General features: G+C 39.5%; 1 protein-coding gene across 1 annotated transcript in view; it reads right to left on the reverse strand.

Moving 5' to 3' along the window:
- The window catches only part of SYNPR (synaptoporin), a 187,354-nt gene extending 163,250 nt beyond the window's left edge, over nt 1–24,104 (reverse strand). The window contains exon 1 of the mRNA XM_008564018.1: nt 23,706–24,104. Coding sequence (XP_008562240.1) covers nt 23,706–23,729 — 24 coding nt within the window. The 5' untranslated portion in view covers nt 23,730–24,104. The remainder of the gene's footprint in view (nt 1–23,705) is intronic.
- Nucleotides 24,105–25,886: the final 1,782 nt, after the last annotated feature.

Genomic DNA, 25,886 nt, shown 5'->3' on the forward strand with positions numbered 1-25,886 from the left:
TAGGTTGTCATTTCACTCTGTTGATTGTTTCCTTTGCTGTGCAGAAGCTTTTTAGTTTGATATAGTTCCATTTGTTTATTTTTTTCTTTTGCTGCTTGTGCTTTCAGGCTCATGTTCATAAAGCCTGTGCCCTGACCTAGTTGCTGAAGTGTTTCACCTATATTTTCTCTTAGTAATTTTACAGTTTTGGGTCTTCTATTTAAGTCTTTAATCCATTTTGAGTTGATTTTAGTGTATGTTGAGAGATGCTTATCTAGTTTCTTTCTTCTGCATATGGATATCCAGTTTTCCCAGAACCACTTGTTGAAGAGGCAGTCTTTTCCCCATTGTAGATTTTTGTTGCCTTTGTCCAATATCAGATGGCTATAAGCCTGAGAGGTGATTTCTGTGTTTTCAATTCTGCTCCGCTGGTATGAATGTCTATTTTTATACCAGTACCATGCTGTTTTGGTTACAATAGCTTTGTAGTATAATTAGAAGTTAGATAGTGTTATGCCTCCAACTTTATTTATTTATTTTTTGCTCAGGGTTGCTTTAGCTATTCAGGGTCATTTGTTTTTCCATACAAAAGGTAAGATTGTTTTTTCCATTTCTGTGAAGAATGTCATTGGTATTTTGATGGGGATTCCATTGAATCTGTAGATCGCTTTGGGTAGTATAGACATTTTCACAATGCTAATTCCAATCCAAGAGCATGGAACATCTATCCATCTTTCTGTGTCTTCCTTAATTTCTTTCAGAAGTGGTTTGTAGTTCTCATTACAGAAGTCTTTAACTTTTAAAATAAGAAAATCTTACTCTGTTCCATTATAATACTGCAGGACTTAGAAGAAAACATATTCTCTTTTCTTTTACACAAATTTTCATTCTTAATCTTTACTGATTGCTCTAAGGACCTATTTAGTTCTGCCTCATTAGGAGACAGCAGCCTTTCCTCATTATGTTTTAATGAGATGAAAGATCACTATAGCTTAGAGGGCTATACATTCCTTATAAAGGATACAATTTACTAGGCAATAAGATGAAAATCCCCACCGTCTTTCAATAATGGTCTTTCAAATGATTAAATCTAAGAGGTAATAAAATATATTAAATTACTTAATGTTTAATATATTGGTTTTATTTTCTGAGCACTAATGATAAGTGGAATTCATGTAGACCATACTGATAAGCACAGACATAAATATTATCCATCAATTTCAGCACTGCCTAAGATACTGCAAGCATGTAGCTACCTAGTAATTCTATAACCAAAAGACAGAGTGACCATTTCTAAAAACTGTAGTTTCTGTCTCCCAAATTAAACTTGTGCCACTTTCAAGACACATCTACCAAGGTTAAAATGCTATCAGGGGCCGTCCCAGTGGCGCACTGGAGAGTGTGCTGCTTGGGAGCGCGGCAGTGCTGCTTGGGAGCGCATCAGCGCTCCCGCCGAGGGTTCGGATCCCATGTGGTGACCGGTTCCCGCTCACTGGCTAAGCGTGGCGCGGGCGCAACACTGAGGGTTGTGATCCCGTTACCGGCCAGTAAAAAAGACAAAAAGGAAAAAAAAATGCTGTCAGAATCATCTTATTTGTTTATGGAACCAAAGACAATTATGCAAAAAATCGTAACATAATTCTAAAAGAAAGGATTTGCATGAGCTGTAGAAAATCAAAAGATGTTGGATAGAAACATAAGTGTAAAATGTCTTGCAAATAGCAGTTGCTCAAAAATGTGTGTATAATGAATATGAAGGATGATTATTCCTCTACGAGACAAGAAGGAGGCACTGGATAGAGTTCTTGGGAGTTATGCTGAGTTGGAAAGGAGGGAAATTGAGCGTTCTTTGTGGAAAGATCTTAATCTTCTTTAGTAACAAGTGAGATCAAATAAGTAATGGCGATGAAAAAGGAGATTAGGAATTTGAGGAACTAGGGGAAAAAGTTGGAATACTGACTGAAGATGTGGAAAGAAATTAAGCAAAAATGAAACAATTAAGAATTATAAAATGGTATGATGCCATTACATTATTTCCCTTGCTTGGTTGGAAGTCCTTTGAGATTGTGGGCCATTCTTTGGTCATTCCTGCATCCCCCATACTGTGGGAGTGTCTGTAAATTAAAATTTCAGTAATTGAATGACAACATCTCAAGGTTTGAGTTCATCTTGGAATAAAATGAAATCATTTGGGGGAAAATGTGACAGTGGTCATCTAGGAAAGCTCTGGTGGGATGACATGAGGAATATCTATGGACCTCTGTTTTACCTCAGTTTGTCATTTGAGAAACTTCTGAAAGGTATGGACTTACTCCATAGAAAAAATTTTATCTGTACATATATTTAAAAATTGTCATACTGACTTGGTGGATTCAGAGACCCCTCAGGGCTGTCTGATAGACCAACTCAGAGATCTGAGGACCTCAGGCTAAGAAACTTCACTCTTACAGAGAAGCACATATGGTGCCACAGCTTGTGGCAAACTATAAATGACTCCTTCTGAGATCTATTGATTACATTCATTCACAGTTACTTTGGAGGCAACTACTATTTCCAAGGCACTTTCCATTTCTAACCCACCACTTAGGTTCCTGATTCCACACCTTCCAATGTCCTCCAGGACTTACCATAAATCACTTCCTCTAGAATTGTGTCAGTATCTAATTCCTTTTAGTTTATTCACATGTGCACCAAAGCTGAATCTATTAAGAAAATATAGGATCTGGATTTTTTGAGCTAGCCTGCTTCTTAGAAGGAAGCTAACTTGAATGAAAATCACTTAGCTGAAAAGGTGTAAGATGCTACAAAGTAAAGTGACTTTATCTGTATCTTGCTCCCTTGACTATAGAAGAAAGTGGTGAAATCCTTCTGGGAAACCTACTGGCACATGTGAGACCTCAATAACTATGTGTGGCATTGAATTGATATCTAATGGAATAACATGGTCTCTGAGGAATGTGATTAGCAGCAGCCAAGGCACTAACTCTGTGACAGCTTAACTGTGTGTCTGCAGAGCAGAGGAGCCCAAGGGAAGAAGGGAGTCCAGCCTTCATTCATTTCCCTGATGGCCCCGGGTCTGGAGGCACACACCAGCACAATTTCCCTATGGGAAGCCAAAAGTGATGCCCAAGAGACTGACCGAGAGCTTCCTTAGCAGAGATTGCTTGGAAATGCATATTGTAATGGATGCACACTGAAGTACTCAAAGAATAAGTTTCCATTCTAATGTTTTCTTGCCTTCCTGGTCATAATAAATGTAAAAGGATATCGTCATTTGAAAGAGATCAGTCTCAGTTCATTTTATGTCAATGTTCAATTTAGGAAAAGCACCTTTCCATGACCTCTGTTATCAATGACCATAGAATATGATACTCTGTGGTCTGGGAATAAAGTGTAACTCAGTGACCTAAATTAGAGGTTAAGGAATATAAATTCACAGCAGTGAATTCAAGGTTTTATTTGATATACTTGAATTCAAGGTTTTATTTGATTTATTTTTTGTTCCTGGCAGTTTTTTATCCCATGCAGTTTTATCAGAGATATGTGGACTTTTTTCTTAAAATAAAGATTGAATATCCTTTAAATATAAATATTTATTGACTGCATACTAAGTGTGTGTGTGTGCGTATATATGTATATATGAATAAAACATATATGATTGCTGCTCACTTAGAGGTTAAAGTCTTGTAATAGTAACAAGCAATAAATGAATAAACAAATATAAAATTGTAATAAAGGAAATTAAAGGACAAGCAGGTACAGTGACAGAGAAAAACAATGGAGTCTTCTCAGATAAGGTCAACAGCGAGGCTTCTTTATACAGGCGACCCTCAGGACTGAAAGACTGTGAGCGAGCTAGCCTTGGGAAGAGTTAGAGATGAATGAAGGGAGAATCCTGGGCAGACAATTCTGAGAAGGGCGAGGAGTTGGCGTGTTTGAAGAAAGGAAAGGAAGCTATTGCAACTGCAATGGGCGAGGAGAAGAACAGCACGCCAGTGAGGCTTGAGGCAAGACTGGACAGGTCCTCATAAGGAGTCTGGATATACCACACAAAAATCTGTTGTTTACTTACGAGTCACTCTATTGTAATTGTTAATCGTAAAATACTCATAATGAAAAGAATAATATTTGGGGAGCATTTCAGGCCCTGAATAACTGATCTTCCGTGATCTCAACTGATCTTCCCAACATACCTGCAAGATAAGTACTATCCTTGTTCCACGGTTGGGGAAACTGAGGCTCACAACATGGTGACTTTTCTAACAGCACACGGCAAGTACATGGGAAAGCCAGGAGTTGATGCCCAACAATCTTACTGAGTTCTTAGCCAAATCCAGAGACATCCTCCTCCTGAACTTCATCCATACCTTGAAGCATTCAAAGACAAGCAGGGCCTGCCTTTGGGTGAGAACTTGGAGGGACATGGGCTCTTTTTGATCCCACTCAGCCTCATATTTATATTTGGCATATGCTGGGCTAAAATCCAAATTCTTAACAGAACCAGTGGTTTGTGGGGAGAGGATTAGAAGAGATGTTTTGACCCAAGTCCAGAAAAAGGCCAGAACAAAGATGTAAGAATGTGTCAGACTTGCTCAAGTAAAAGGAGGAAGCTGCTGCATTTGGCTTTCATCAGTGGATGCGTTTACGTTCCCTGGGAAGAACTGGTAGGCAAATGCCAGAGGGAAGTAGACAGAGCTGGGTAATGTAGAGCTTGCCTCATAGGAAGTGGACCTCTTTAATGATTATGATTATTACAATGTTCTCATTTTTTAATGCTGCGAGTCCAGTGAAACTCTGGAAATGAGACAACAAACCCATTTACCAAGTACTCTGAGAATGTCTGCGCTGGTAGGGCATTAGGACACTGGGTTTAATATGCATCTAAAGGCTGTGTTCTTTTTAGGATGTCTCCTAGAAATCATGGGAACAATTTCATTTGAGATATTCACAACCTCAGCCCATGACGCTTCCCTTCGTTCCATCACCAAAGTAAAAAACCAAACCTGAGAGTCATCCTGCATTCCTCTTTCCCTCATTTCATTCATTCAGCCACCTCACTTTGTTGGTTTGGAATTGTTGATATTGATTATAGCTGTGTTTACTTCTTTATTCACCTGCTAGTGCCTTGCTTCAGGCCACTATCCCCACATGCCCAGAGTGCTGGTGTGGTCTCTTATCAGCTGGACCTGCCTCCAGCCTTGCCGCAGGACATGCCAGGCTCCATGCTGCTGCAAGGGCTGTTTTTCCAAATGCAAGTCTGACTGTGTCACCCCCTTTTCCCACTTATCACCATTCAATGGCCCTCCTTTGCCTGCCAGATAAAGTCATGTCCTGGCCTCCCTCTCTAGCCTCATTCCTCATTGTCTCTAGTGAACAAAAAAATTACTTATAATTTCTCTCCCCAAACAATACTTTTCCTACCAGCCCTCACCTATGCTGTTGTCTTTGCCTGGAGTGCCTTACTCATGTTTCTGTTTTAAGACCCAGCTCAAGTGATACTTTTCTCCATGAAGTTATATCCCTTCTTTACCATTCTGTGGTAAATGGAGTAATGAACCACCCCCCAGATATACTCATGTACTAATCTACCATGTAACTACCTTACATGGTAAAAGGGCCTTTGCTGATGAAATGTTAAGAACCCTGAGATGGGGAGATGATCTTGGATTATATGGGTGGGTTCAATGAAATTTCAAGGGTCCTTATAAGAGGGAGGAAAATAGGTCATTCAGAGAAGGAGATGTAATGACATAAGTAGAGGTCAGAGAGAGAGAGAAAGTAATTCAAAGATGGCTGAACCTGACTACTTGTTTTTAAGGTGGAAGAAGGGCTCACGAACCAAGGAATGCAGGCAGCCTGTAGAAGCTGGAGAAGGGTAGGAAAATGATTCTCCCCTAGAGCTCCAGGAGGAACACAGCCCTGCTGACACCTTGATTTTTGGACTTTGACTTCTATAAGAACTATAAATATGAGATGTTTTAAGTCCCTATATCTGTGGTAATTTGTTAAAGCAGCAATTAGAGACTAATACACACTCCCTGATCTTCCCTTTCTTCCACCACAAGGGAAAATTGGTCCCTCTGTCTTTAAGCTTTTACTGGACCCTCTACATGAAATAATTTACACACTTGCCTCTCCTAATGAGAATATAAGTTTTTGAGGGTATAAACCATGTCTCATGTATATTTATGCATAAGCACATGGCTGGAAAATATATGGTATTCATTCATTCATTTATTTGTTCACTTATACTCTCATCCAAATATTTATTGTGTATTGAGTGTTTGATATACACTGGGCACTGCTATGTTCAGTAAATGCATTGAAGAGTGAAAACAGGGAGGCTTTCTGGCTTCAAGGAGCTTATAGTTTGATGGAGGAGACAGACATTGATTAAACAACCACCAAAATAATTTGAGGTGACTGAAGAATGTATAAAAGTGGGTGAAGGGCAGTCAGGGTGAGAAGAGTGTTCTGGCAGAGGGAATAGTATCTGTAAATCTCCATGAGAGGATGGAGCATGGTGTATTTTATGAACTGAGCAGGATGAAGCAGTGACATAAGAGGCATTACAGGAAGGGATGATCTGGGGAAGCAGGCAGGGCTAGGTGCTCCAGGGTCTTATGGGCCTGGGTAAGGATTTTGACCTTTAGCCTGACAGCAGTGGGAATTTACTGGACCATGTGAAGCAGGAGAGCTGGTGAATGAACTTGAATTTATAAATGATGTCTCTTGTTTCTATATGGAGAATAACTTGGAGGAAAATGTGTAAGAGCAGAAGAGTGAGAACTTTTATGAGAGGTTGTAATAGTCCAAGGGAGAGAGAGAGGTAAGAGTAGAGGTGGAGAGAAGTAGACAGATTGAGGGATACTTTGGAGGCCAAATTGATAGGACTTAGTGCAGAATTGGACAATGGTGGGTAAGGGAGATGTCAAGGATGACTTTGTTTTTTTTTTTTTCCTTTTTGTCTTTTTTCGTGTCCGGCAACGGATCGCAACCCTCAGTGTCACGCCCGTACCGGACCGGGACCAGCAACGGGATCGCAACCCTCAGTGCTGCACCCGCACCTCGCTCAGCCAGTGAGCGGGAACCGGTCTGTATGTGGGATCCAAACCCTCGGCGGGAGCGCCACCGTGCTCCCAAGTGGCGCACTGTAGCAGTGCGCCACCGGGCCAGCCCAAGGATGACTTTGTTGAATGAGGGAATGCAGCATTTTCCTCTCCCTTGGCATAATAGAAATCATGTTGTCAGGATTAAGAGACTACACAGTCCATGACAAGAACGCTGAATTGGTTCAGAGTTTAGGGACTCATATTTCCATCCTGGTTCCATAAGTATAAGGATGTGTGAACTTGATAAATCACATAGCCTTTCTGCTTCTTAAAATGATAGGAAAAATTATCTTCACAAAGGGGCTGATTAAATGAAATTAAAGACTTATTTCAATGTAGTAATTTTTTGTTGAATATCTATTTTGCCAATAATCTGTCCAGTGAGATCTGGAGAATCCAGGAGGAAGATGTGATACATTTCTTTATTGTCAAGGAGATCAAACTTTTCTGGAGGAAACAACACTAGTATACATGAATATTGGGATAATTTTGTATAAAATATAATTACATGGCAAAATATATAGTGTATATGCATGCTGCCTAACTATATAACAGAATAGCAGGGAAGCGAGGAATCATTGTGACTATTGTCTTTTGGCTCTACAGAGGAAAGGGAACTTGGTCTGAGTCCAGGAGGTGGGTGAGTTTGTTTAAAAGTCAAAAAAGATGGGGGAAAACATAGGGTGAATAAAGGAGCAGAAGAAATTATAGAGTGTTTGGGGCTAATAACATGCCTTATTTTACTGAGGTGTGAAAATCCAAATTGGTGCACAGTGGAAGTAAGTCTGGACAGTTAAGTTGGGGCCAAATCAGAAAGTGTGGTCTGACAGAGAATTTGAGCTTGGTGTAATGGATCTCAGGGAGCCATGGAATTTTCCAAAGCAGGAGAAAAAAAAAAGATAGGTAAGATTAATTGGGAGAGAGTGTGCTGGATATTTTGGATGGAAGAACAACGACAGACAAGGAGATCGAGCAGAAATCTAAATGGTGGGAGAGGAGAGATCAGGAGATACTTCAGAAGGATTCTCATAGAATTTGGTGGTTTTGACTATAAATAAAGTGGAGAGAGGACAGTGAAAGATGAATACAGAAATGGGTTACAAGGAAAGGAAAACAATACTTAGACCTGTTTTGTAGAGGTCTAAACTCAGGTAAGATTGGGATAATCAAATGAGTGTGCTCTGGAAGTGAGGTAAGGAGACTGTACTCATAGAGATGATGGTTGAATAGTGGATATATTGTCAAAATGCTGTAATACTTTGCAGCTACTCCCTCCAAGATGTGGAGTCTATTTCCTCAACCCTTGAATTTGGGATGGTCTTGTGACTTGCTTTGACCAATAGAATGTGATGAAAGTGACATTGAGTGTCAAGCTTAAGCCTTAAGAGAACTTGCAGCTTGCTCACTTGCTTGGAACCTGGAAATTGCCATAAGAAGAAGCCCAGGCCAGCCCATAGGATAACAGGAGATAAGTGCCCCAGTTTTCCCCATTTTCCTAGTTGACAGATAGCTAACCCTTAGAAACAAAGCCACCTTATTAATCAGGAAATAACCATAGATACATGAGTGAGCACGGTCAAGATCACCATACAGTCAACCCAGCTGAGCTTAGGCCAAATTGCTGACCCAAAGAATCATAACTTACATAAATAGGATGATTTCAAGCCATCAAATTTTGGGATGGTTTGTTATGCATCAAAACTAACTGATATATAAACTCTGAGAGAGAGTATCAAGAAAGAGAAAGTAAAGGGCAGTGTTATTAAAGTAAACCACATAAATTCAAGGTATGAGATTTTATTAAATGCAGCAATTTAATTATCTTATCATATATCAAAAACAAAGTTTAGTGCCCCATATACCCAGATTTTCACAAAAGGTGCATACGTAACTAGGGTTAGGAGGAGAGAAGATAAGATGAAAATTAATTGAGGGTCTTGAAAGAAGAGAATGATTCACAAGAAGTGGATTGAAAAATTCTACCATTTCTAGTGAACAAAAGCAAGAGAAGCAAGTCAATATCAAATTTATCATGTCCGATGTTATTGATAATACCAGAAGCATCAGCCAAGAGTAAGGTAATTATATAACCTTACACTTGCAAAGCATGAACTCAGACAAGGCAGTAGAGCCTTGTCCCTTTTTGGACCAAAGTTTGCTAAATGTGTTCATGATATGGTTTGAGCTCTGCAGGCTTGTTTTGTTCTTCAAGGGACCTTCTCCCTCTTTTGTAGGTAATACAAATTAGAATTTGCTCCACTGGGACTTCTGATCCTTCACTAAGTACAAGACTTTAATTACTTTGTCAATCTACAGGTTCTTTTTACTTTTTCCTGTTTTCTAGATAATGAAGTCAGTTTGTTAGATGTTGAAGCTCTTGAAGATCTCTTCAATCTTATTTTGACCTAATTTATCTTAACAGATGCAAGAAACATCACTGTAGAGCTCATTAAAATGAACCTTTGTGTTTCTCAGTGCTACACATATTGGTGAGACATAAATTTCCTAGAAAGTTCTAGGGGAAAGCAAGAATCTGTTAAGAGCTTAAGGTAGAAAAAAGAAACAGTAAAGAAAGGATCATTATAAGTGGAAATCTGAATTCAATAGAATGGCATTACTAGAATAAAAAACATAACAGATTGAAATAGAATACTACCCTTGTGAAGCTGGAGTTTTCTCAAAGAGAAAGCACTGAGTTCGCCGGGAACCTGATTCTAATCTTGACAGAAGGAGAACAAGAGGTTCTGAGCACATATCACAGCCTCAGATAACTCCCAGAGAGATATTCAAGGCAAGCCAGAGGCAGATGGCCCCATGTGGGGAGAAACAAGCACAGTGCATGGCTATAAGCAGTCCCTCCCTGACACTCAACTGGGTTGCCCTCAAGACAGCAGGGAAGTGCATAGTTGAGGGGCCCCTCAGCAAAGAGGCGAGCTTCCCTGGATCTGCCAACTGCAGTAGAACATAAGAGGCAGTTTCTGTTGGTGTATTTATGTTTTGTCCTCATTTGAGGTGGAACACTCCAATCACCCCAGGACAAGGACTTCAACGCGGGGGGGGGGGGGAAGAATCCAAAGAGAAACTGGCCAGGGTCAAGAGTGTATTCACCAAGAGGATGGGAAAAGCAGCAAGACTTCAGCTACAGAACCGTGATCATGAATCAATTCTGCTCCTTTCCAAAGAGTCTGTGCAGTGGTTGAGAGCCCCGGCTCTGGGTTCAGGTTGTCATGGGAGAAAAACTTATACCATCACTTCCTAGTTCTACATCCTTGAACAAATTTCTTTTTCTTTTTTTACCTTTTTGTCTTTTTTCGTGTCCGGCAACGGATCGCAACCCTCAGTGTCGCGCCCGTACCGGACCAGGACCGGCAACGGGATCGCAACCCTCTGTGTTGCACCTGCCCCTCGCTCAGCCAGTGAGCAGGAACCGGTCTGTATGTGGGATCTGAACCCTCGGCAGGAGCGCCACCGCACTCCCAAGCGGTGCACTGTAGCAGTGTGCCACTGGGCCGGCCCCTTGAACAAATTTCTAAACCCTATCAAGCCTTCTGTTTTCCCCTCTGTAAAATGAGGGGGATATCTCCTGCCTCACAGGGCTGTTGTAAGAATTCAATGATTGAATGTATTTAACATATTCGTCCTCATACTTGGTCCATGGGAAGGTCTCTAAAAAAGAAAAAAATGGTCGCCGTAATTCTTACCCCTCCTATCCTATTCCCATATCCTTCTGACCAATTCATCAATTTATTCTTTACCTTGCAGGTCTGCCTGAGGAGGCTTAAAGGTACTGATGCAACAGAATGCTCCTGCTGGAAGTGTAAATTCTAAATGGCTGTCACTTTTTCATTTAACAAACATTTACTGAGGGCCTACTCTATGCCAAACACCATGTCTTAGACACTGGTGAATGACAGAATGGCCTTGATATTCAAGGTCTATTTTAGAATAAATAATTTAATGGAAATGGAATAAAATATTTAACATTTCAACATTAAGAACATTTGAAGATACAAACCACACACAAACTGTATACAAAGGCAAAATAAGAGATAAAAAATGGAAACATGATTTTTTGAGGTTTAATACAACTTACTGTATGGGTAAGTGCACAAATCAACTGGTGGATTCAGTAGGACTTGGCTGCAATAAATTTCCATGAGTACTCAGCAAGATCTGGATATTAGCAAGTTTTTTTTTTTTTCCTGATAGAGGGACTAAAAAAACAGTGGTTAATCCAACAAATGCAATAAGTGGGATTTTACAAAAGAGCTTCTATCCTGCTTGCTATTTTCAAAACATTATTTTCTAACTCCAGGTCCCTTTACTCTTGATACATTTTTAGTTCTAGCTCCAACCTATCTACACATGGCAGATGCTATGGATAACCCATGATGAACTATAGCTCTTAGCTTTGAGAACCTGGAAGAATGAGGTTAAAGAAAGATGCTTTGAAATGTTACCTTCTTAAAAGTTATGATTACAGGGAAAACTGCTCTTCAATCGTGATATATTATTTATGAACTAACTTCTTTTTAACTGACAATTATACTGAAGTTACATTACTGAATGCTCATCTGCCCTGTCAGAACTGCAGGGCCGCATTGCGTTAGAAATCCATTTGTACTCCCTCTTTAGCTGTTTGTACTGCTATCAAGGATGGCCAAACATCCTGGAGTGTATCCAATTGTTTCCAAAATTTCATATTCCTAATGTAGCTGGGGGAAAAAGTGTAGCTGTGTGTGTGTGTGTGTGTGTGTGTAAGGAACAAAGACATGACCAATTATGACAGTATAAAATGTCACTATTTCATTATAGAAATAATTCCATGTAGAGTTAGAAAAGTGCAATGTGAATTTAAATCTGAATCTAATAAGATTAAAATTAATGAGGCCACTCTTGAGCCAGTTGTATTCTTATTATGATGGAACAGTTAACAAAATAATTAGGTATGATATTTCATCTCTTTTAACATATTGGCTCCAATATTTTAATTATTAGATCATAGAATTATTTGTGAACTTGCAATAAAATGAGAAGGAAGGATGTTACATTTTCAAGATATATATTGGACACTTAGTTGGTAGAATTTACTGAGATTTAATTTCAATTTTGAGCCAGTTATAATAAAATTCTTCCTAAATTTAAATTAGAAAGTATTAAAAGAGAGCTTATTTGGAGTAAATGTTTATAAAGTCCATTCTAAAACTTGACATGAGTTTAGAAAATTGTGTAGTATACTAGCAATTTTTTAATATAAAAAATTGTTTTGAAGCTGATGCTCCATGCCTCATAAATTTCACTTGCATTTGTATTATTTATTCTGTTTTCATCCTCAACACCATTAGATGATGGTAGTAGCTTGAACCTAAAATAACTTCAACAGATCTCCAAGACTCAGAACAATAATATCCCATGGAGCTATTCACTACCCTGGAGCCCTTACCTTTCATTTGTGGGAGATTTCTTAGGGATTGCCAAGTAAATAGAGGTTTACAGGCCACATTGAATTTGGAGAGTGAAGACCTGAGTTTGAGTCTCCGCATTATTATTTACCAGTGGTAAACTCTGAGCAATTGAAAATGACCTTTCTGAGCCATAGTTTCCTGCACTTGGTGAAAAACTCACTGTGCAATTAATCTGTTTCATGGAGTTATCGTCAGTGTCACATGGAATGACACATAATTTTCTCAAGTCTTAATTGCCAGAAATCTGCAGTAGTCACAAATTTTGTAGGAAGATGGAAGAGGTGGTACCAGTTGGTCATCAAGCTTTGAATCAACTTAAATTTTTCAAATAAGGTGGCTCTTCATTCTAAAAAAAGCCTAGAGAGAAAATCCTAAAATTCACACACAAAAAATAGCTATTTATGTTACAAAATTATTCTGTAGGTTCCCCCAATAAATTTAATGTTTATATCAATTTATAAAAATGCTGATTTGAAAGAACACCCATCTCCTTTACCTGAATTATATTTCTCCATAGCTCTTACCACTATCTAACACTTTCCATTACTTGTTTATTTTTCCTCATTCCCATTCCTCTGAGTAGCATATAATGCTACTGCTTTCCAGTGCTTGGGAAGGCTCCTGGCACTTAGTGCAATGTTAATAAACATTTGTTGAATAAATAAATGAATAAATAAAGTGACAAGATCTATATACTAAATTAAACACCACTTCAAAAGTATTCAGACAAAGCAGGTTTCTATTTAGAACAACTAATGCATAATTTCATGATCATGCCATCATAATAGAGACAATTTGAGAGTAGTGACTGTGACATTTCATTCTGCTTAATAACTAGTAATAGTAGTTATAATTTCTTTAGGGTAATACACTATTGAGAACTTCACAACAGCTCCTCCCTCCCTCCAATAGTGAGAATTCTTTCCTCATTTTGCAGGTCATAAAACTGGGATTCAAAAATGTAAATGACTCAAAAGTCACACAGCTAGTGGGGAATGGGGGCAAGAATTTGAACCCAAAGTTTGGCTGGGTCCAAAGTACACATTCCACAGTGATAGTTCCTCCCAAGAGGGGATTAATTAGTGTAGAAATTAAATGTGATTTAATGTTTGATAATGTCTTTATTTCATCCTTGTTCTGGATAAATACCTTAGGAGAGATATTCAATTTGCGTCTGACAGTCATTTTCTCTTGGTGACTGAGGACGTTATTACACCATATTTTGGCATATTGCCATTCTGAGAAGTCTGCTTTTAATCTAAACATATTTTTTAATAAACTCCCCAGGTGATTCTGATGTAGGTGGTACATGGATCAATCCGTGAGAAACTGATTCCAGAAGTAAAAGAGAGAGTCTCTGAGTTTCTGCAGCATCTTCCTTCCCAACAGTTCTGGGCTCTTCTTTAGGGTGGCTCTTGACCCCGTCTGTGAGAAGGGATGAGGTCATCCCCACTGAAGATGCAGAGGAAAGAAAGTCTGGGCAGGTCAGACAACTGGTCACTTTGTATCACAGCTAGGGCTGGGAGCCGAATCTTTTAACTTGTTCTAGACCTGAGCGTCTCAAAATTAACTATGCATGTGAGTCACCTGAAGATCATCTAAACGCAGATTCTGATAGTCAGTAGGTCTGGGACAGAACCTGAGAGTCTGCATTTTGAACAAACTTCTAGGTGATGCCAATGCTGCTGGTTCTCAGCCCACCCCCTGACAGGAAGCCATGGAAGAAGCTGGCAAGCTCCCTTGAAATATGTTCAGACAGAGGTTAACAATGCAGTACTCCCAGTCCCTACAAAGCTCCATTTTACCTCCAGGAGAGATCATTGTGGTTCTTATTCAGATACACATTATAATGATCTTCTTTTTCCTCATTCTACCAGTATTTTCCAGGACATGAACTGAATGAGGAATGTTTTACATCAGCTTTTCACAAGTTAACATAGTCTGTAAGAGCTCAGACTTGGGGTCAAACACAGCTAAACTAATGTTTCGGAATTATTACTTATAAAATATGAGACTTAGGACAAGTAGCTCAAGCTCTCTAAGTCTCATTTTCCCCGTCCTTAAAATGATAATAATAATTCCTCATGGTGATGTTGTGAAGGTTGTGATGGTTCAAGCCCTGTGAGGTTTAGAGCACGGAGCCTTGTAAGCATTAAGTGCTGCATAATTGCCAGCTATGTATACTCTTAGCACCTTCTCCGGTGGTGTCACTCCCATTCCAATATTCCAGGAGTCCGTGCCCTTCAGATTTTATGGGCTCTAATTCTTTCCTCTTTTAACTCCCTCAAAAAGTTATGAGGATTAAATGAATTAATATGCATAAAACACTTGGAGCTGTGCCTGTCACATAATTAGTGCCCAAGATGGCTTAGCTTTCATTTTCAGCACTTACTACAATGATAAATAAATCACTTTTGAGGGATTTTTAAATGAACTCTCCCCCCATTAGACTGCAAATCTTATGAGAGCTAGGGTTGTATCTGTTTTAGTTAACTCTGTATCCCAAATCTTAATCTGTCTGGCATGCAGTTGCTGTTTAATAAATACAATGGAATGCATCAGTAAAGAAAGGTAGGAACAAATGAATGAGTGAATGAATGGAAAACATTCTTGCCTTCTTGAAGAGAACCACAGTATAACGTTATGAGAAACATTCTTCACATGTAGAAGCAGTGGGAGAGGGAGGAAAAAATTACACTGGGAACTGGTCTGGGGGAGGATTGGATGGGGTGTCTTCCAAATGCCTTGGAGGATGAGGAGTTTATAAATATCAATCAGAATGAATAAGTAACTGGAGGAGGAGTCTAAGAGAGGATGACCAGGAGATAATGGCCTTAAAAATATATGAGATAACTAAATTTTCTGATCAAATGTGTTGGGAGATGTTCTAAGGTAAATAAAACATGAGACATGAGAGACACGTTTGAATTTCCTGCAGCAGGGGCAGGGCAGGCAGTGAGAGGCTTTCCCTAAGCTTTGGTCCTCAGGGAGGAGAAAAATCATGATTTGTTAATTCCCCTGAGGAGATTCTGGGATTACATGGAGGGGGAGGGGGTTAAAGTTGCACAGTATGAGAACATCTAGGCCAACATCTGAGGTCTTGTCAATCTCTTCCCCTAACTACACAACAAATGGGTTACGCCAGGACTGATGGGGTGAAAGGAAGGAGAAAGAAAAATTCAGGAGCATTCCTTAAGATGAGTTGATCATAGGGAATGGCTTTATCCATATTGTACTTGGTTTTATTATAGCTATTCTTCAGTGATGAAACTCTGTATCTGCAATTTATAATATGGCATAAATCTCCCCCGAGATGGAATGAGCCATCAAAGCATTTCTGGACTACTTTAGACCCATCCCATAACTATAGTCATCTTCCTGGTAGAGTGGAGAAACCATTTCCTCTGGCCTCACACAGTCATCAAAGGCATGGAATGAAAACTGATAGCAAAATGCACTTTGGCAATAGCAGGAAGGAAATAACGACGCTATTGTCTAGGTCTGCACAGTCTCAAAAGGACTCGCCTATATCATCTGTGGCAGCAATTCTCTCTGTAACTCTTGGGAGAAGACTCATTGATTCCATTTTACAGATAAAGAGACAAGGACCAGAGGGGGCAGATGCATTGTCTAAGGCCATGCATACTCATAAGTCACAAAGTCAGGATTTGGACCTATTTCTGCTCACTGCAAGTTCAATGCTCTGAGGCAAAGCTAGCAGAAGACTGTTTTCTTGTTGGGATTTCTGCCAGACCAACATACTTGGAAGGCCTTTTATCTTGGCAAATGTGCTAAGGGTCTCAATAGTTACAAATACCTTTTAACAGCTTATCAGAAGATCAAGGACATGAGTCCAGGCACAATGTGAGCATCCTCATCTGGGAAAGCCTCGCATCTATTCAAGCTCAGGAGTATGTATGATGAGTGCCACAGCAAACCACTACCTTCTTTTAACATTTTCCCCTTGTCTACCACTCTTCCAAGATCCATCGAGGAGCCCTGTGTCTCTGTAGCCTTTAAAGAGGCTGAAATTTGGTTAAACAAAGGCACTTAGGTTTACCCAATTCAAAAACAAGGGGTCTCTCTCAGGAATCTAGACATCTTTTTATAACACACATCCTGTACAAATGCATAGGCCTTTCTCCATTTTAAATGGTTCTGCCGCTCACTGGCTGGTAGGACATTGCGCTCTGCTGTTGTCTTCCTTTTGTGCCATAGTCACCATAAGGCTTTGGGCAATTTAACTCACCTCTTGAGGCTTTGGTTTTCTGGCTTAAAGAAATTATGTTTTAATGTTTTACATTCACCAGCCAGAAGTCAGAACATTTGTGAGTGTTGTCTACTTCCTGCTGGGGTGCATACTCATATAGCAGGTCATTCTGACTTCAAATCCTGTGCTCGATCCACTGTGCTAGGCTCATCTCTAGGGCTTCTTGTGGCTTTTGCAATGTATTGCTCTATGTTCCCTGAACTACTGAGGAAACTCTAAGAGTGTAGGTGGACTGTCCCAAACCACCTAGCTAATAAATGCGGAGTAAGGAAGCTTGTAGACTTCCAGTGCCCCAGCCTCCGTCCACTGCTGTGCTGCTTTTATTGTCCAAAACAGCTGCAAAGAGAAAAAGTGTGCTTTAAATGTATTTACCTCTTTTTCCCATTAAGTATTATAATTTTATAGAAAAACACTGGATTATTAGTATTTTATTTTGCCAGGACATATGAGTATGAATCCAGGTTATACCCACTATTGGCCACAAGAATTGGGTATATAACCGTTCTAAATGTCCGTCTGTTAAAGGTGATAATATTTTAATATGGCCTCATTTGCTGATTACTAGAATCAAATGAGATAATGTAAGCCACATGAATGTGGTAACACATTATGCAGAGGTAAGGGATAATAGTAAAAAAGATTTAGAGATGCCTTACTCATTTTTGTTAGGCAAATTGTAAAAGCATATTTGGGGAAAGCAACTTAAAAATCCTGGGGTAAACCATGCAGCTGAGTATCTGAAAGGAAGAAAAGTAGAAATATAGTGGGAAAATTTGGTTAAAGCTGGTGGTAATTACCAAGTTTCTTGCAGTGGTTCTCAACTGGGGACAATTTGGCAATATGCGGAGATAATTTTGGATGTCACAACTTGGGGGAGCGGTTGCTACTGACATCTAGTGGGTAGAGGCCAGGGATGCTGCTTAACATTCTGCAATGCATAAAACAGCTCCCACAACAACAAATTATCCGGGCCTAATGTTAATAGTCAAGGTTCACAAATCCTGATCTATTAGAAGTTCCATGAAACCAGTATATCTTATTTATTCCTGCGCCCTAGAATCTAACATTGTGTTTGGCATAAAGAGGGCACCCAATATATACATATATTTGTTGAATAAATGGATGAATGAACGAACACCTGTAGAAAACCAGATGATGCAAAGTAGATATAACTCAGATTGCCAGGAAAAATTATATTTCCTCTAGGCAACTTCTCGGTTTATTCTTCTGTCTTCTTTACTTTTCTGTCCTATCAAAGCTTCTTCCTTTTCTTTCCTCTCTCAACATTGGACAAGACAGAGAATAGCCCATGAAATCTGAGAATGCCTAGGAGCAATAAATAATGCTTATAAGACACGAGCACTGCAAAACCTCTTCCAGCTCCCTCCTTCAAACCACTCCATTTCGGCAGACAGTAATCACATCAACAAATAAGTGGATTCACTCTTGTTCCTTCATTGAGTATGAACAGATAGGGCCAAAAGCACATCTTTCCTGCAAATGTCTTACTAGAACAGTTCAATAATGCTTTTAAAAAGACACATTTTAGGCCATGAAATAGAAACTAGATTTAGGTGAGAAAATGGAAAATAAAGGCATTTAGTTCCAGAGTACAGATAATATATTTATTTACTCATCAGGAGTGCAGATACTCTATCTGTTCGTATCCTGTGCCTAACGTGATGCCTGGCATGTGTTAGACAGCCTGAGTATTTGTTAAATGAACGGATAGCTTGGTGAAGTCAACATACCAACCCTTCCCTGAAATCTACTGGAATTAAAAACAATTTGTGGGGCCGGCCTGGTGGCGCACTGGAGAGTGCGCCGCTTGGGAGTGCGGCGGTGCTCCCGCCGAGGGTTCGGATCCCATGTGGAGACCGGTTCCCGCTCACTGGCTGAGCGCAGTGCGGGCACAACACCGAGGGTTGCGATCCCGTTACTGGTCAGTAAAAAAGACAAAAAGGAAAAAAAAAAACAATTTGTGGTAATGGGTATACAGCCACTATGAATCTGGCCCTCACATCATGGGCACGAGGGGTGACAATCAGCTTTGTATCTCATGAGTATTCATAACCAATTAAAAAAAACAGAAAAATCGCCCCAAAACACAATGTTTTTGGCCTCTTTCATTCAATTTCATATGAAGGTAGTTTGAATGTCATATGTTTTGAAAAATTGTACCCAAAACCAGATAAAAATATGTAGGTTCATCATTGAAAAGTAAATGTCAATAAAGTGATTTAAAAGGTTCTTGCAGTAATAATTCGTATTGGATGCAAATATTCTTGAAACCATATTTTACCAGGAATAAAATAAGCCTAAATATTTGTCTCATCTTTGCCAGAAAGTGTACACTGAGACAATGTGTAGTAATTTGAGAGAATTTAAAGATTCTGTAAGCAGAGTTAAAGAAATCACATGGGGACTATCAATAGAAACCTTTTATGCCCAGCACATCATTCCCCCAAAAGAACATAATGACATGATTATCCACTTATGTTGGCCAACCCAAAGCTCAACAGTGAACTGATTGCCCTGTGTTGGGAATAAGCTTTACAGAAACTGTAGTGGAATGTGTTTGAAGTTGCCCCTGAACAATTTTCCATTAGTACTTTTGCCTAGAATCTGTGTTTAAAAAAAGAAAAAGATCACTGTAAAATATATTAATTATGCAGATCCATTAGTCTGCAAAGTGGAGAGACTGAGGCGTTTCCATTTTCAACTCACCCCTAATCTTTAAACATTTAATGACGCACTGATGAACCAAGAGCTTCTTCTAGAGGACTTAGTATTTCGTGTGCTGATTTCAGGCTCAAAATACTCTCTGATTCTATTTTCTTGTGTGAGAATATAACAGGACCACTAGCTCTACTCATCTTTGTACACCAGCCTAGGACGTCTGATGACAAATTTAAGACTAGTCCAACACTCATGTCTTAACACCAACTGCTTTCTCCATACTTAAAAGATCATTTACAAGCACTTAATGATCGATTTATTTAAGTACGCACATCCATAGCCAGAGAACAGGCAGAAGGAAACACAGGTAAGATAGAATACAGTCTCTACTGCTATTTATTTGGATTTGGTCACCTTTCGGAAGAAAGTAGAATCTTCCAACCAAAAAATGAAATATGATTTGGGAATATTTCATAAAATTGTCTCAGATTAGTTTTAAGGGATAGGCCATATTTGATGGGAACTGTGGCTGAGCACAACATATTTCGTTAAGAGTAAAAGTTCTCATGTGAAGGCTATTAGTATATTTAGACTCCTCATAACTGCTGTTGGAAAAAGCAAATTGATTTTAATTTCCTTGTCAGTATTGGCTGTAATACCACACTTTCTGATTAAACCACCCAATTATGACTTTTTTTTTAAGAACAAGAAAAAAAAAGTAATGCAGACTCAGTGACTTACCAAGCCTGCCTCTGACTATCATTTTGAAGACATATTTTATTGTGTACTGTACTCTGAACTCTTTTTAATTAACTGATTGTCCACACCAGGGATACCTCAAAAGCTATTGCTTGTTAGACAGAACAGACCACACCAAGAATTCAATATTGTATTAACAACTTCAAAATTTGACTCAGTGCTCCTAATTTTTGTTGGGTGGTTTTTCTTTGTTTAGATCCCTCTGTTTTTTTGGTAAAATATAGCAAGTGTGTCCTGAACTAGGTTCTATCTTCTAGCAACATTTTCATCACACATAATTCTCTCTCATAATTTCTCTCTCACAGAAGAGAAGAAAATGCAACATTTCACAGACCAACCTCATGACTGATGTGCCCTGCCTCTAGTCGGAATGCTGCCACTTGAGAAGAAATTACAAACATATTGATTCAATATCATACATTTTTTTCCCTATAAGATTTCATCTGAATTTTATTGGCTCAAATGGATTTCAAATGGGGAGCTCAGTGCTCAGGTGCAAAGGAATCCATTTGAGGACTCTGAATTTTGACTTTGCCACACTTCTCAGCATGCTTATCGGCAGCTGTGTTCATTTTTTAATTACCCAGGTGTTATAGACACTTTGCAACATTCTACCGGAAGTGCCACCTCAGCCCTTTCCAGCCAGGCAAAGAACAGAAAGAAAACCATGGTGGGAGTAAAGGGAAGGTGAGAATTCTATAAAGTTCTCCATAAATAAATCAATTTGGTTGGAATTGCTTTTTAAATTTTGCATCAATGACAAAGCAAATATCTTGCGATACTAATATTTCTAAGCTATCATGGCATCTTTATTTTGACTTTATGTTCAAAAGATTGAAAGTCAAAGGGATGGGTTTATTCAGATCAATTAAAAAAGCTACCTTAATTTAGCTGCTTGTGCATACATCTTACCCTAGACTGGCTCATTTTTGTCACATCCACATCTTTGGAGCTGCACAAACAGAGTGGAAAGAAAGCGCACATTCTTCAGTTTTAAACACATAATTAGCTTAGAGTCACAAAGACATAATCTGAGAAGAAGGAGGTTATATAGTGTCAGAAGGGAGAAAAATACAATATATTATCCCAAATCCCTGCAAATCATTCCATTCCAGGAGTTTGTTGCAGATTGTACTGATGAAGTGATACCCTTACATCGGGCACAGATGAAGAGCTGACTCTGGAATAAGCCTACCTGCTCCTGAGTCTCTTCGTCACTGTGTTACCTTAAGCAAGTTACAAACTTGCCCTAAGTCTCCATTTGCTGCAAAATGCTGAGATAAAGTTATTCACAGAGTGGTTGTGAAGATGAAAGAGATAAGCTATGCCACACACACAGTGCCAGGCATACAGTAGGTACTTACTAAATGAAAGTGACTGTGCATTCTTCATTTTGCTAAAAAGAATGGTTGATCTCATTGTGAAATTTTGAAAAAAAAATTATTTTCCCCAACATGGCATAGATTTTATTTTTCAGAATAGATTACATCAGATTTTCTGGTTATGGCATTCTGGACTTTTCAGAGTGATACCTTCAAAGACTGTGCACACTTGCCCTAACTCAAGCTAGGGGTCCTGACCTCTTGAAGATACAGATGCTGTTGCTGTTCTACATCAGTGGGTCCGAGCATGCTTGGAGCCCAAAGACTGCTGTAAGCAAGCCACCTGAAGGAAAAGACAAGTACTTTCACATGCAGCATGCCATCCCCTCAATCTTCATGAATTCATATTACTAAAAAGCTTCAGATGATGATAACTCTATTTACAGCTAATGACTTTATATACAACCTGCTACAATGGCCATGAAAGGAGAACGATGACAGGAAATATTAAGTGATGTTGTGGGATTAGGTGTGTGTATTGGGGAGGGGAGAGGGCATGTTCAGTGCTGATGAGTTCACATAGCAGTAATTGGCAATGGACCAAGAATAAAAGTCTTGTTTGTTTTTTCAACAAACTACCTGCTAAGGAACACTTGGATTCGTAGCCATCTAAGACTGTTATTAGGAACATGCTTATTGCGACCAGTAACAAGGCAATATTATAACTTTGTATGGGTTTGGAGAATTTGTCTATATTTGAGGCTAGGCTAGATTAATCAAAATTTAGTGTATTTGTTCAAATGAGCAGCTTTATTCCAGCACACAAAGGGTGTGTGAGTCATGGCATGCCCCAAAGAGAGTAGACATGAGGGTCAGTACATTCCCAGACATGCACTACTATTTCCATGAGCTCCCTGAAGACTACTTCAGAATCTGAAAAATTGCTATTCTGAAAAAGAATCTATGCCCAGGAGCTCTAGGCATGCATGATCGTACCAAGTTTACTTCCAAAATCTCTGAAAAATATACAGTCAGACCTCCTTTTGCTTTACATTCAATGGTGTCCATCTTTAACTTCTATTATAAATATATTCTCTAGTTCATTTCACTGTGAAAAAGACTATGCAGATTTGTTGATTGTGTAACAAAAAGAGAAGATTAAAGCATCAGTTTGTTTCCATTAGAGCAATTACTTAATCATCTTATCATCTCTGTCTAGAATAATTATATTAATAGACTTTCTCCCAGACTTCTGAATTAACAACAAAGAATTCAGATCATCTTTTACTCTCTGGAAAATAAAGAAAGCAGTTAACCAAGTAATGCATTTAAAAACCATAACTAGCAGTGGTGACCAGACAGTCATTCTGCACTAGTTTGAATTTAATAACAGCAACTTTTCTCCTGATCAGCTTCAGATATAGAAACACAAGAGCCAAGGCCAGGCATTTGACAGATGGTGGCACAAATACACAGTGCAAAGAAAGACAGAAGAGAAGCAACAGCCACTTGTGCTTATGGCTTTTCATGGAATGCTAGAGATTAATGAATACTTTTTGTAAATTCAGTTCTTTTAAAGGTGCGTGCACCCAATTGCAGGGGAAACTCATTCATTCCACCTTGGTATAAAACCTTATGAAATCAGCACACATCTTTCAGCACAGCATACAATATTTGGCAGCTATTTATGGAGTTTGAGAAATTCTTACTCTGACACTGATGAAGAAACTTTAATTAAAATGGTAAGAAGGTTGTAGCACAAAGAATGTACTTAGGGCATTAAACACTCCAAAGGGGGGTGGGGTAGAATGACATTACAGTTTTATAAAGCCAAATATAAGTTCGCTTAGCTTCCTTACTATGTTAAAATAAACCCAGTATATACTTCAACAGCTAAGGTAAGCATGACACTATCATATAACACAGCCTCTTTGCTTTACAAATATGAATACAAGAAAGCAAAGTAAAAAAATCCTCCTATTATCACTAAAAACTTTAAAAATGATATTTGACAAGAAAAGTGTATTGCTCAAATGTACTTGTGTAGAAACACATGCACATACACACACACACGCACATCCCCGCAGCCAGCTGTAAATCAAGATAGATACAAACTTACCGGAGCAAATATCACCATACACATTTACAAAAGAATTGATAATCCAACTTCCCTCTCCTGAAAGAAAATAGAGGTTGTCTCATACTAAAAATAAAGCTTCTCTGTCCACAGCACCAGCCACTTGTCCCTCTTTTTATGAAGCACAGGAGGAGAAAAAGAAAATCAATGCAGAGGGAAAGTGAGATGTTATACCAATCAGGTAGCAGCTTCTGCCTTATTTGCAGAGAGATAGCAAAACGGTCATATTATTAGACGGTGACAACCTACAGCTGAGTATAGGAACCTGGTACTTCCCTCTGGTGAACGCTGCATGCTTTGTGGGGGGCGGGGGGTGGTTACCAGCATGGTGAGCTCCCACACTTGGCTCCCCACTCACAACTGGAAGTGCAGGACCGCTTTGCACAAGCAGCCTGCATCACAGACAGGCACTGTTCCCCTTTTACTCTGCGAGCCTCCTCCTCCCTGAGACACAGCGCTTGAAGACAAACTGGGAAATAAAAAGAAGCCAGGATTTTGTGTGCTGGGGGTGAGCAGCAGGGGGGAAGTGGTGGTTTTATAAAATCCTTAAGAATAGATTTGCATAGATTAGGTAAATGTTGATATGTTTGTTAAAAAAAATTTGCCCTGTTTTTTTGAAATACGTGGATGTTATGCATGATCCCCACTTGACAAATTCATTCACTTGCCCATAACTAGTCATTAAGATGATGGTACTGGAAGACAGGCTTTTCAGGCTCTGGCAACTGTGGAAGGGACAAATTACAACTTGGTTGCTCATTCATCACAGGAGTGTTACTTAAAGACTTCTACAAAATCAAAATTAGAAAGGTTTCAGAGGTTTAATTTTCTACAAATGAGTCTCTGTAGGAAGGAGCTGAGCTTGCTAATTTAAGGGGCTGAAATCATGGCACCCTGAGGCGACATGTATTGTGGGACTGGTATTGATTTCATGCAGAGGCTGCCCAGGTTACATGCTCTTGCCATACTGGCATTCCTCCCAGCGGCCTCTACCACAGCTCAGGGAGAGGAAACCTGCATGCATCTCCCCTGATGTCCCCACTTCAGAGCCTACTCGGTACAAGAATATTGCTCAGCTGGCCCAGGTGTTTCTACACCCTGGTTCTCTTTTAGGGTTATCTTTTGTGCAGTTGGTGATGGCCCAACTGAAACTCACACAGAATTGCCATTTTTTAATAGGTGGTTATTAATTTGAAGTCTGTCCCGAGTCTTTCTTTGTGTCCCTCTCTCTCTCTCTCTCTGTCTTTCTATCTCTGTCTCTGTCTCTGTCTCTCTCACAGTCACACACACACACTATCACCACCACACCATAACCATCACCAACTTCTCCCTCTCTTACTCCCTTCCTTCCTTTTCCTATACCAGATGAGGTGGGAGAGGAGGTTGGGGACTAAACAAACTACAAAAGCAGAGAACTGTGATGAGAAGTTGAACAACCTGGTTCTCATCCTGATCCTCCACTTACTAGCCATGTGACTTGGGAAGTCCCTGAAGGTCTCTGAACCTTAGTTTGCCTTCTGTGAAATGGGTATACTAATACCTCCTAGAGCTGCTGGTGGGGATGTGTGGGGAAGAAATGAAAAATGGCTAAGACAGTGCTTTCAAACCTGCACATGCACACTGGGCTCAGGGACTTCCTTCTCCACCTTTGATTTGCTTGTTCCTATGCATAAGCCTTTAGGGTATTTACAAACTCTTCAAACTGTATATATGTGGCCCCTTTGAAATTCTGATAAGAACCTTTTCCACCCCCACTCCCCTATGGACACCCCTCATCTGCTTATTGAGAAATCACTGCATTTCAATGAGAGAAATTACCCAGGGGAGTAAATTAAGCAAGTGAACACAGTTAAAGCAGAAAAATACACCAAAAAAACAAAAAACTGAGTGCCACCGGACATTGAAGTAAGCACTCAGTAAGCATTTGTAGAATAAATAAGTAAAGGGCTGACTGAGGGGATAATGTCCCTGTGCTGAAGCCCACAGTTCCTGCCAGGTGGCTGGTAAGGAGCAGGGTTAGGGCAGAGTTAGAAAGGTTGCTGTTTCCAGCCCTGCACACATAGGGGAGAACAATATATTTTCTTCAGGGTGGACAGTGAATAGTTGTCATCGCCTTTGCATATTAAGAGCCCCATTTCAAGCAAAAGAAAAAAAGCGTATTCT

This window comes from Galeopterus variegatus, unplaced genomic scaffold (assembly GCF_000696425.1).
Source record: "Galeopterus variegatus unplaced genomic scaffold, G_variegatus-3.0.2 Scaffold179, whole genome shotgun sequence".
NCBI lineage: Eukaryota > Metazoa > Chordata > Mammalia > Dermoptera > Cynocephalidae > Galeopterus > Galeopterus variegatus.